This window comes from Petaurus breviceps, unplaced genomic scaffold, assembly GCF_028583685.1.
Source record: "Petaurus breviceps papuanus isolate PSGF00001 unplaced genomic scaffold, PetGlider_PUasm1.0 103, whole genome shotgun sequence".
In the NCBI taxonomy this organism is placed as follows: domain Eukaryota; kingdom Metazoa; phylum Chordata; class Mammalia; order Diprotodontia; family Petauridae; genus Petaurus; species Petaurus breviceps.
The window spans coordinates 6,512,052-6,524,985 of NW_027185588.1; the positions used below are offsets into that span (position 1 = coordinate 6,512,052).

Sequence of the window (12,934 nt, forward strand, 5' to 3'; positions counted from 1 at the left end):
GGATTTGATCTCCAGGTCTTCTCAACACTGGAGCCGGTGCTCTTACTCGCTGTGCTACCTGGCCACCCCTAAGATGTAATATCTTAATTTATTTAGATATTGGCAGTGGGTGTGGAAAGGAGAGTACCAATTTGAGAAATAACTTTGGAATTAGGATTAATAGGATTTGCAAATGATTTGTGTTTAGGTGGAGGGGGGGAGGGTAGGAGAAGTCTTGCCAGGAGGCCTTGGAAAGCATAAGAGGGATAAAGGATGATTCCAGTCTGAAGCATTGGGCTTAGGACATTGATGGCCCATTTAGGTGGAGGTATCTTAAGGGCATTTGGAGATATGGGACTGAAGCTCAAGAGGGACGTTAGATATAGATTTGAGAGTCACGTCCAGAAACGTAACATTTAGAATCAGAAAGTCAATGAGATTATTAAGAGAGTTGAAGACTCTCTGGAGATACCCACCCTTAGGGTCATCTAAACTTGGAAGTGGGATTAGTCTTCAGGGTTCCTTCCAGCCCTGACATTGTCTGTGCTTGAATGAGGCATTTGAAATTGGGTGCTTTAGGGTTCATCCTCCTCCCCAAATTATACTATAATAATTCTTCTATCCTCCTTCCACTCCCACCACCCATTCACAATCCCCCACCCACCTCCATTTCGACAGGTCCTTCCTCTATGGGCTTTTATTCTTGACTGTTCTCCTAATGACTCCACCTGCCCCCTGCCTCCTCTTTTCCTTCCTCCCTAGTCAGAGCGAATCTCAACCCAAGCCCTCTTTCTTGCTTCTCCCTATTCTTCCCCCCATTTCAGATCATTGACAAACAGCTAAAGGATGGGATGGGTTGGAGAATGGACATCTTTCCCTACTTAGAGCAGAAGAGCTGAGCCTGATGAAGAAAAACAAGAGAATACATGTCCTGGGGCGGCTAGGTGGTGTAATAAATAGAGCACCAGCCCTGGAGTCAGGAGGACTTGAGTTCAAATTTGGTCTCAGACACTTAACACTTACTAGCTGTATGACCTTGGGCAAGTCACTTAACCCCAATTGCCCTGCCCTCTCCTCTCCATAAAAAGCTAAAAATTAAAATAAATTTTAAAAAGAGAATACATGTCAGGAGTGGGCAACAATGTGGAAGAAAGCAGCAGGGGGCTGGGAAATATTTAACAACTGGCTCTCCAGGGAAAAATATGCACTGGACATACTTTTAAATTTAATCCTTGTTATTAACACATCCACCATTGTTCTTAAGTTTAGACAATCAACAAGACATAGATGAAGCCCTCATCTGTTGTAGAATTCATCGATTTCCAAGGAATAGATGCTCACGTTGAAAATTTAGTCATCTTTGTGAACCATTGATTCAGCACACCTGAAAGAAAAAAGGAAAAAAAAAATCACCACTCTCTAACACCTGATTTTCATTTCTTTCTCTTCCCTTCCCAGGGTGCGCTTTCCTCACCTACTGCGCCCGGGATTCCGCCATCAAGGCCCAGACCGCTCTGCACGAACAAAAGACTCTGCCTGGGGTGAGTCTTCCTTGGGGATGGGGGAGGGGAAGTGCAGGATTGGGGTAATTGAGGCTCTCCCGGAAGGGTATCCAGGATTTGGGGAGGGAGTTTGCAGACAAGCTTGGTTTAGATGAAGACACTCCTCTCCCATAAAACTCCTCCCTTCCTAACCCACAATTACATACAGCAATTGCAGATATGTAAAAATTGGGAGGGGGGGAAGGAAATCTAGAAGGTTTAACAAAAATGAGTATTGCAGATCAATTTGGGAGCCTTGGAATGTCGTCCTTATGTTCTCCAGTAAGGACTGTCTCTTCTCCCTTTGTCAATTACAAACGAAACAGACCTGACTGGGCAGGGGCTGCTTGGGTGGGAGTTCTGCCAGCATATGCCAGCTGCGTTCCTGGTGAGTTTTCCTTGCTTTCTGTCACCTGTCTCCGCTTCCCCAGGCTGACCAGAGTCCTGAAAAGACTCAATCAAACACAAAACAAAACAAAAAAATTAGCCCCCTTCTGATTGAATATTAGCTCTGTGAGGGCAGAGACGTTTCATATTTGTCTTTGTGTGTTCTCCATGCTTAGCACATAGTAGGTGCTTAATAAATCATTATGGATTTATTATGTTATTATAATATAGTTATACTATTTATTTATTTATTATATTCCAGGATATGGGAACTGCCTGTAAGCTCAGAGAATTTAGCTGAAGTGGGTATCCTGGGTCAGTGCTGGAACCTGAGAAAGCTTTTCTGAAGTTCTGGAGATAGTGCTTAGGGAATCTGGCAATACTGAGATTAGGTATCTAGCCACAGTTCTGGGACTGGCACAGTTGATCTCTTGGGGTCCTTTTACTTTCAGAGACTAGCACCTTTCTGCGACCTCTTGGGGGCAGAGGCTTACTAGAGTTGATTTGTGATGGAGTATAAGGCCAGAGAGCAAGAGAGGAATAAGGCAATGAGCGGCCTGAACATCTAGGAAAAATAAGGAAGATGTTGGACAGCTCCCATATAGCTATGACCTCAGCCAGAGCCAATACAGAAAGAGACACCTGGGTTCCAGACTAGGTTGTGCTGTGCATTCACTGCATGCCCTTAACAAGTCCTTTTCACTCTCTGGGTCTCAGTTTCCCCATTTGTAAAATGAGGGAGATGGATTATAGATGAGCACTAAGGTCCTGTCCAGCTATAAAATCCTAAAGCCCCAATAAAGTATCTGGCCTCTGACGGTGGGGCTGGCCTCCACATCTCCTCCCTAATCTGTCTCCCAGAAGGCCAAGATGGGAGCAGGAATGGGATATTCCTTGCAGAGCCACCAGAGGGGTTTACCTGCTGACCCTGTTCTTCCAGGGCACTGATGGGGGCCTCTTGCTAGCATCAGGCTCTCAGCAGAATAGTCTCCAGGTATTTAAATCTGTGGATTAATTTGTAGGGAGGTAACACTCTGCTAATTACAGAACTTCCCTGCTCATCTCATTGTGGGAGAGTAGAGGAAGCTGCCAGGCTTGGTGATTGGGTTTAATTTGTTAGGGGTGGGAAAAGTGTAGAGATAGGGAGGACTGGGGGGAGCTGAGGGGCAATGGAGAAAGCCCAAGCCTGGGAACTGAGATGTCTTGGTTCTGATTCTTATTCTGTCTCTAAGCTTGTCTTGTGGCCTTTGGCCAAAACCTTCCACTGGTTCCACCCGACTGTGGCACCTTGGGTGTGTTTCTTAACCTCTCCCTGCATCTTGGTTTCTGCATCAGTAAAATGAGTGACTAAGTAATCCCTAATCCTTTCTAGCTGTAAGTGCTATGAGCTCCTTTCTCTTTAGAACTAACCAGTACTGGGGACCAGGAAGGATGTGGCCACAAATTTCAGTGCTGACTAGAAGGTGTCTGAGGGCCTTCTCAGCTGTGACCTTCTGTGTTCTAAGGGCTCTCCCCATTCTGACATCCTGGGTCCTAAATGCCCTCCTAATTCTGATCTTCTGTGTTCTAAGGGTCTTCCCAGCTCTGATATTCCATGTCTAAAGGTCCTCCTAGCTCTGATATTTTGTGTTCTAAGGTTTCTCCTACATTCTAAGTGTTCCCCTGCCTATTTCCCCACCCTCCTACCCACTTTTGACATTCTCTATGCTCTTCCATCTAGATGCCAGATTTAGAATTAAATGATATGAGTTCAAATCTCATCTTTACCAAATGCTAACTGTGTGGCCTTGGGCAAGTTATTTAACCACTCTGTGCTTTAGTTTCCCCATCAGTAAAATGAGGGGTTGTACTCAATGACTCCTAGGTTCCTTCCAGCTTGAAATCTACAATCTATGTTCTAAGGGTCCTTTTTGTTCTGACACTCCATGCCCTATATTCTGAGCTCTGCCTGTCCCCAGCTCTGATATTCTATATTTTTTTAAACTATTTTATTTTATTGCTTTTTAGAGAGGGGAGGGCAGGGCAATTGGGGTTAAGTGACTTGCCCAAGGTAACTTAACACTCATAAGTGTTAAGTGTCTGAGGTCGGATTTCAACTCAGGTCCTCCTGACTCCAGGTCCAGGTGCTCTATTCACTGCAACACCTAACTGCCCCTCTTTATTCTTTATTCTACATTCTAAGGGCTCCTCCCCCTGTAATATGCCATAGAATCTTCATTGTTCCTAGGGTGAGTGGGGGTCCTGGGAGAAGGGAGGAGGTGGAGACAGAGGGCCTGATCCTTCGTGGAATGGTTCTTGACCTAGGTAGGCTCCTATGCTGCTGGCACCTGGGGGTGCATGAGAGCTGGGGGTAGGAATATGTACAGTTGGAGCACATAGTTGGACAGTAAGGTCCCATGGGCTTAGAAGCATGCAGGAGTCAGGCCGGATTGGAGGAGGGTTGGAGGATAAGAAGCAGCTTGAAATTAAAACCCAGAGCCTGAGGTTGCATTCTTGTTTCAGCTTCATAAATCTCTTTTTCCTCTACCAGGGCCTCAGTTTCCTCATTGGTAAAATCAGGATAACAATGTCTTATTGGAGTGATCGAATGATATGGTTTCTTCATGCATTCCTTGTAGTAAGGCTTGATATGAATGTAGGCTGGCATTATTCTCTTAATTCACCCAATGCCCTTATCACCATCTGGGTGTGGAACCTAAAGAGACATTTCCCCAAGGCTCTCTAGCCATCTCGAGGAGAAGACTCAGAGGTGGAGAAATAACCTTTGCTTTCAAATCTCTGAAGAGACGTAGGAACCAGGGAGTAGATCTATCTGGGTGAACCCAGAGGGCAGCCCTAAGATGAAAGGGAAGAAATTATAGGGAGGCAGATCTCATTTCAATGCAAGGGAAGACTTCTTGACAATCAGATGCCCCACAGTGTAATGGCCCAGCTCAAAAGGCAGGGGGCTCCAAGGAGCAGAGACTGAACGATCACATTGGGGATACTATGGGAGACTTGTGTTTCGTGTGGGGCTGGGTTAAGGGATGTCTTTGGTCCTTTTTTCCTTTGCCTTTTAAAAAAGTTGGTTTTTTTAACTACAGGAGAAAATATAGGTAAAAACAAAAGATATCCGTCACATTTTAAAAGTAAAATTTTATTAATATATTTTTTATTTAAAATTTTATTTCCATTGTTATCTTTTGTTTTCATATTGCCTCCATTTCCCCATACATGCCTTCCCCTCCCCCTCCTGCAGAGCCTTGTCTTATTGACAAAGTTAAAAAATAAGAGAGGAAAAGGAAGAGAAAAATCAGCAAAAACCAATCAGCACATGGGAAAAATCTAATGTTATATTCAATATTCCATACCCATGGACTCAACCTCAACAAAGGGACAAGGTGACGTTCCTCTCATGTTTCGTCTTTGGGGTCAAGCTTGACCATTATAATTTCATAACATCCAAATTTCTGGTCCTTTCTAATGCTGATTAGAATTTTTAAATTCTGTGATTCTAAGAATCTAAGATTCTATGATTTCACTCATTCCCATCTTGTTGTCTGAGATTAACCATGATCTGGAGTAAAAGGAGGGGATATTTTTTCTTGGTGATGTCAAGAATCAGGGGATCACTCCTCCTAAGGGTCAGATCTTCTGAATCTGTGACAAGCTGGCCCATCACACAGACCTGTCCTGCTTTCTATCTCTCCTGGGGGAAGGAGCCCATGTGTTCAGGGCAGAAGGCTCCCAGAGGGACAGAGGGAGCTCAGAGCTTCAGCATAATTAACACACTGTAGAAAACTGAATGTTTTCCCTTTTTCCATCTACTCTCCAGCTCACTACCCTCCCCCCTCTTTTGCTAGATCCACAGCCCCCTTTCCCAGATTCTCTTGCAAGGTGCCAAGGTTAATAATAATAGGTATGTAAGGTTTTAGAAGTATTTTGCCCCAAATGACCCTGTAAGGTAAAGAGTTCCTCTCTCCTTCCCTCCCTCCCTCTCTCCTTCCCTTCCTTTTTCCCTCTCTCTCTTTTTCCTCTCTTCCTTCCTTCCTTCTTTCCTTCCTTCCTTTCTCCTTTCCTTCCTTCCTTCATCCCTCCCTCCTTTCCTTCTTCTTTCCCTCCCTTCCATTCTTATTCCTCCATTCCCACCTTCCCTCCCTTCCTTTCCTCCTCCCTCTGTCACTTTCTTCTTTCCTTCATTTCTTTTCACCCACCCTCCTTCTTTCTCTCCTTCCTTCCTTCTTTCATTCCTTTGTTCCTCCCTCCCTCTCTTCTTTCCTTCAGTTCTTCCCTTCCTTGCTTCTTTCCTGACAAATCACCTTTGATCTATTTACTATGTACCTATAACTGTTCTTGTGTCCCCTAGCTAGACTGTAAGCTCCTTGATGGCAGGAAGTATTTCACTTTTGTGACTTGGCACAGGGCCTGTACATATTAGGTGCTTAATGAATGTAGTCGGATTAACATAAGTATGATTATTCCCATTTTATAACTCAAACAATCAAGAAGCACTTATTAGGTGGCTGCTGTGTTCTCGGCACTGTACTGGGCACTGAGTATATAAAGATGAAAGTAAAACAGTATCTGCCCTCAAGAAGGTTACATTCTACGAGGGAAGAAAATGTATACAGATACAAGTACATGCAAAATCAATAGAAGGTGATTTGGTATGGAGGAGGCACTAGGTTCTAGGGGAATGGGGAAAGGCTTCATGAAAGAAGTGGGATTTGAACTGGGCTTTGGAAGAAATTAGGAATTTTGAGAGGTGGAGGAGAGGAGGAAGTACCCGGCAGGCATGAGGGAGAGCCTGTACAAAGGCCCAGAGAGGGGAGGTGGAGTGTGTGGATAACAGCAGCAAGGCCAATGTGGCTAGCTGTGAAGTTTGTGCAGGGCCATTTATGTGTAAGACAGGCTAGAAAGGTCACCTGGAGGGCTTTATGGTGATGGGTACTTATTAAATAGATCAAAGGTGATTTGTCAGGAAGGAAGGAAGGGAAGGAGGGAGGGAAGAAATAAAGAAAAGAAGAAAAAAGGGAGGAAGAAAGGGAGGGTGGGAAGAAGGGAAAAAGGAAAGGAGGAACAAAGGAAGGGAAGAAGAAAGGAAGGAAGGGAAGAGGGTGAGAAGAAAGTGATAGAAGGAGGAAGAAAGGAAGGGAAGGAGAATGGGAAGGGAGGAAGAAGAATGTGAGGGAAGGAAAGAAGGAAGGGTAGGAGAAAGGAAGGGAGAGAGGGAGGGATGAAGGAAGGAAGAAAAGAAGAAGGAAGGAAAGGAAAGGGGAGAAATGACTGTGAAGGACTTCAATCTCCAGAGGGGTGTGTATTTATTTGGTCCTAGAGGCGATAGAGTTTTTTGAGTAGGGCAATGAAATGGTGAGAAGTGTAGATGATTGACAGCCTCCCACTTGTTGGGAAGGTATAGGTCTGGAGGGGGCTGGAGGAGATGATGACCTCTTATGTCTGAGCTTCAGGTTCTGCTTCTGTGAGCAGCTGGTATTGGTACTGCCAGGACACAGACTATATATAACCTGTGTGTTTCACCTGTATGGCTCCAGAATTAGTGTCCTGAGAGACATATCTCTTTTCCAGGAATCTGGGTGAGAGGCTTGGAAATCTGAGTCTGGGGCAGAATGGGGAGTGGGAAGGGAGTTGAGGTGCTCACAAGAGAGACAAAGGAAAATGGTTTGTGAAGATGAGTCCTGGAGAGGCATTCTAGGGAAAGAGAATTTCATGGTAAAATGGAAAAGCATAGAATGTCAGGAAACTGAGTTATCCATTTGGATTGGAGAATAAAGTGTGTTTTAAAGGAAAAGGAGGAGGCTGGAAAAACAGCATCCTAGATTAAGATCTGGGAAGGAACTTGAAGACATCTAGGCCAACATCCCCCCTTCTTTTTATATATGAGAAACTGAGGCACAGAGAGATTAAGGAAGTTGTCTAGGGGCATACAACTAGCAAGTGGCTAAGGTGAGATTGGAACCAAGTCTTACTGGCTCCAAAGTTAGTATCTCTTATCTACTCTAACATGGGCAGCTGTGGCCAAATTGTAGAAGGCCTTGAATGCCAGGGTAAGGGGTTTGGACTTTCTTCTGCAGGTCATGGAGAACTACTTAAAGTGGAGAAGAGGGTCAGGAGGTGGTTATACCCTTCTAAGTGAGAGGTGATTAGGCCTGGACTAGGGTGAGCTTTGTGGGGTAGATAAGCTAACAGATAGAAGATGCTTTGAGATCGGGAGCCATTGACTTGAGGCAGTCAGTCAGGAGATGGGAGGCCTGTGTAATGGAGTACGTGTTGGCTGTGACCATATGTCCCCCCTCCAGAACACCCCCAGTCCCAGAACCCTGAAGCCCATTTCTCAGCATCTCAGGATCAGGGTGTTTTACTGACTGAGTGAAACAGATCTTTCCCAGGTTGGTGTCCATTGAAAATTATTAACAGCTTTTGCACGAGGATTCTTGTGTGGGAGTCTTTGTGGGCTCAACCAAGCAGCAACCCCCACAGGGAAATGTGGCAAGGCTCTGCCCCAAGCTGCCTTCTCTTTTCTCTATCCCAGAGTTCTTAACCTTTTTTTGTGCTGCAGTCTAGCTGTGTGACCCGGGCAAGTCACTTAACCTTGCTTGCCTCAGTTTCCTCATTTGTAAAATGAGCTGGAGAAGTAATTGGCAAACCATTCCAGTATCTTTGCCAAGGAAACCCCAAATGGAAGAGTCAGACATGACAGAAAATGACGTCATTTTTTTTTCTCACTCGAGTTCATAGATGCCCCGCCTCTCTGCCTGGGGATCCCAGGTTAAGAACCCCTTCTCCATACTGTCTCCCTCAGACAGATATCCCAGCACTCCAAGCCTTCTGCCCCCAACATACTTCCCCCTTGATTCAGGTGATTCCCATATCTCTATCTTTTGCCCTGGCCTCTCTCACCCAAGTTTCAGGCTCCATTTTCTAGCTGTCTGTTGGACATCTTTAGCTGAATGGGCATCAGCCCCCTCATACTCAAAGACTGGGGGCTCTGAAGTAAAACACTGGGTTTAAACTCTGCCTGTGTTACTGACTCTCTTTGAGACATCGGGCAGATCACTTAATCTGCCCTGGCCTCAGTTTCCTCGTCTATGAAATAAGGGGGTTGGACTAGATGACCTCCAAGGTACCCCCCAGTACCAGAGCTAAGAATCTCTGAGCTTCCCCTCCAGTCTGTTCCTCTCCCCAGTTTCCCATTTTCTGCCAAAGCACCGTCATACTCCACCATCCCTCAGCTTCAAAATCTCTGCAACCTCTGATTCCTTCAAGGCCTCCCCCCCCCAATCAGCTACTTTTCAAGTCTTATGGGCTCCTCTTTCTCAAATTCTCTCCTTTCCCATCCTATTCATGACCAGAGCTCATCTTAGTCCAGGCCTGATCACTTCTCACTTAGATGGTTATAACAGCCTCCTGACCATTCCCTTACTTCAGTAGTGACCTGCAGGAGAAAATCTCAACCCTTAAGCCTAGCATTGAAGATCACCCACAATTCAAATTCCACTTATCTTTACAGCTTTAACCACTTCCTTCAAAACATTTTGCTCCAATCTAACTGTACAAACTTCAGTTTCCCTTATGTAGCCTACACTTCCCATCCAGTCTATGATATGCTCTTCACCTACATGGCCTTCCTTTCCTTATTTCCACCCACCAATACCTTACCTAATCTGGCTCAACAGCAGCCACCCCCCATGAACTGAACTTTCACCTGGATTCTTGCAGTTTCTCCCCCAGCTTTCTCCAAGTTGTTTTCCCTGCCTCCAGTGTCAACCCTCTGCAATCCATCCTCCACACAACCACCCAAGAAACAGTCTTCACCATGGCAGTTTTCTGCTCAAGAAGGCTGTTGTGCTTCCCTGTCTCCTCTAGGATCTGATACAAGCTCCTTTCTTTGGCAATGGAATCTTTTCACAGCTTCGTTCCAACCTTCCTTTGCAGACTTTTACAAATGACTTCTTTTCATGCATCCTATGACCCAACCAAACTGACTTACTTGCTATTCCTCATAGATGACACTCATCTTCTACCTTCATGCCTTTGCCCTGCTGTTTCTCATGCCTGGAATGCTCTCTTTCCTCCCCTCCACCTTTTTGAATCCCTAGTTTCCTTGGAGCCTCAGCTCAGGGGCTCCTTCCTCCATGAGGTTTTTCCTGATCCCCCCCCACCCCCAACTGCCTGCCCACCTTCAAAAAATGTCTTGTATTTACTTTGTGTGTGTGTATGTACTTGTAAATATGTACATGTTGTTTTCCCCAATAATACACAAGCTTCTTGAGGGCAGGGACTTTGGGGTTAGACTTTACTTTTGTCTTTGTATCCCCAGTGCTGAGCATGGTGTGTGGAACATTGATTGATTGATAATTAGATGGAGGAAGTCTTCCTTGATCTCCCCCAAGCAGATATGTATTCACTATCACTGGATATCTTCTGGTGGAGGCTAGCTAACAAATTTGACTTCAATTTCTGTCAAGATTCTAGACTATATTATTAAAGGGATGGTTTGTGGTGATCTAGAAAAGGAAGCAGTGATCATGAGGAGACAGTGTGGCTTCATCAAGAGCAGGTCATGCTAGACTGACCTTGTTTCCTTTTTCGGACAGGGTAAATAAGGTATATTTTATAGAGAAGATATATACCATAGATGTAGAGTATGTCTAGGGCAACTAGGTGGCACAGTGGATAGAATGTAGGGTCTGGAGTCATAAAGACTCATCTTCCTGAGTTCAAATCTGGCCTCAGACACTTCGTAGCTGTGTGACCCTGGGCAAGTCCCTTAACCCTGTTTGCCTTAACCACTCTAGTGTCTCTGCCTAGAAAACCCCAAATGGGGTCACGAAGAGTTGGATAAGACAGACAAGCAATTGTACAACAACAACCAAAGTATGTCTACCTAAACTCCGGCAGCATTTGACAAAGTCTATCATGTTATTCTTTAGCAAAGATGGCGAGGTGTGGGCTGGCTGCTCGTTCAGTAGGTGGCTTTTGAACTGGTCAAATGCCCAGACTGAAAGAGCGTTTATTAATGGATCCGTGTCAGCTCGGTGACGACGGGAGGTCTCTATGGAATGCCCCGAGGCTTTGTACTTGGCCCTGTGCTGTTTAACATTTTTGTCAATGACTGGGATAAAGAGTCTGATGATCCCTCCCATCTCTGATGGTCTGTGGTCGTCCCTGGGGGAGGCAGACCAGCTAAGAATATCTGCTTCCAATCCCGGGGAAGGGGGAGCCGTCCTCGGAGAGCCTCCAGCCCCAAAGCTGCAGGCTTCAAGAGAAAACCACTTTGCCTGCCTGGCTTCATCTGCCTGGCACTCTGCCCAGAGCTTGGACCATGTAGACATCACTGACTGCCCCCTCCACTCCGCCAGTGCAAAAGAGTGCCCCCTGGAGGCCTAGCCGGTGGTGTCTGTTCACAGGCTGCTCTTAGACTCTTAGACTCAGTTCCCCAAGGGCAGGGCCTGTCTTTTGTCCTTCTCTGTCTCCCCAGGCAGTGTCTGGCATATAGTAGGCACTTAATAAATGCTTGTTGACTGACTGCTCTGGTCCAGAGGTTTGCTCCCTCCACCTACCTCCCAGCAGCCAGGAGACTCACATCTGGCCTTCTAAATTAAAATGTGCTTTTCCATTATCTCTAACCCTCAGAGGGTGGGGGTGGGGTGGGAGTGGAGGACTGTTCCCTGCATTGTTAGAACTGTGAGGACGGGGCCTGGAAGAACCACGTGTGACCCCAGAGGCAACCTTCTGGTCAAAGGTCTGGACACCGCAGCCACTGGGCAGTTCCTTAATATTTATCACCCACCCCTCTCTTTCTCCTTCCTCTTTCTCCCTTGCCACAATAATTTTCAGTCAGAAGCTTATTCCCCACTATGGCATAAGGTCTGATTTGTGTCTGAAAAAAACATTCCTCCTCTCCCCACCCATGTGTGCGCGCGCGCACACACACGCGCACACACACACACACACACACACACACACACACACACACACACACCCATGACTCAGACCAGCAGTCAAGCTACACTCAGAAACCAAATCAAGTCTGGTCTCCACCAGCCCCAGAGAGGAGTTCCAAGCCCTGTAGAAATATGACTGAGTGGGAAATTCAAGGCTGGCAAATCCTTAATGAAGGAGTCTCTTCATAATCTTGGTATCTGGGGACAAGGGTCATACCCCCATACATTTGCCCCACTAGTGTGAGAGAAAAATGCTTTCAATGGGGTACGTGATTTAAAAGAACCACAAAATTTTCAAACAATCTGAAATGAAATTCTAGGAGGAAATCCTAAAAAGAAGACTAAAACTCTGGAAATTAAATCCTAAGGAGAATTCTATAATAGAATTCTAAATCAGATTCTGGGATCCACAGACTTCTGGAATCCAATCTCAAAAAGAATCATAGACTTTTGGGGATTGAATCCTAAATAGAATCATGGAATCCTGGAAGGCAGTCTTCAGTGGACGCAGAGAATTGTGGGGAGGAGTCAGAGCTGGACAGGTCCAACTCCCTGCCTTCGGGCAGGTGAACGTCTAACCCACCCAGAACAGATGGCTGTCCTTCTATTCTTGAAGGTCTCCAGGGATGGCCTACACAGCCTCCCTGAGCTATGGCATTCCCGCATGACTGCCCTTGATAAAAGCTCTTTCTCCTGCTTTCAGTGAAGTCTAATATCTCTCCCCCCTCTCCCTTGGTGGGCAGCAATCTAGTTGCCTCCCCTTAGAAAGCCAGACAATCATCAAGGAGCCCCAGTGGCATCTAGCCCACGGTTGAACCGAACCAATGGCATCCAGAGGGTCTTTCCAGTGCCCTGTGATTTTTGTTAGTCTTCAAGCTCTGTCTATCTGGGTCATCACAGAGGCCTGAATTTAATAATCGAGAAACTGAGTCTCCTTTGTAGATTTCTCTGTCTCCTCCCTTCCAAGGAGCTGAGACAATCAGTGACTTGCCTAGGGTCACACAGCTACTAAGCATCAGAAGTCATATTTGAATTCAGGTCCTCCTGACTCCAGGGTCACCTATCCACTGTGCCACCTAGATG

The 12,934-nt window shown here is 45.8% G+C and overlaps 1 protein-coding gene across 1 annotated transcript in view; it reads left to right on the forward strand.

Annotated features, from left to right (window-relative positions):
- Nucleotides 1-12,934, forward strand: part of CELF5 (CUGBP Elav-like family member 5) — an 80,839-nt gene that overhangs the window by 16,442 nt on the left and 51,463 nt on the right. The window contains exon 2 of the mRNA XM_069104832.1: nucleotides 1,438-1,520. Coding sequence (XP_068960933.1) covers nucleotides 1,438-1,520 — 83 coding nt within the window. The remainder of the gene's footprint in view (nucleotides 1-1,437; nucleotides 1,521-12,934) is intronic.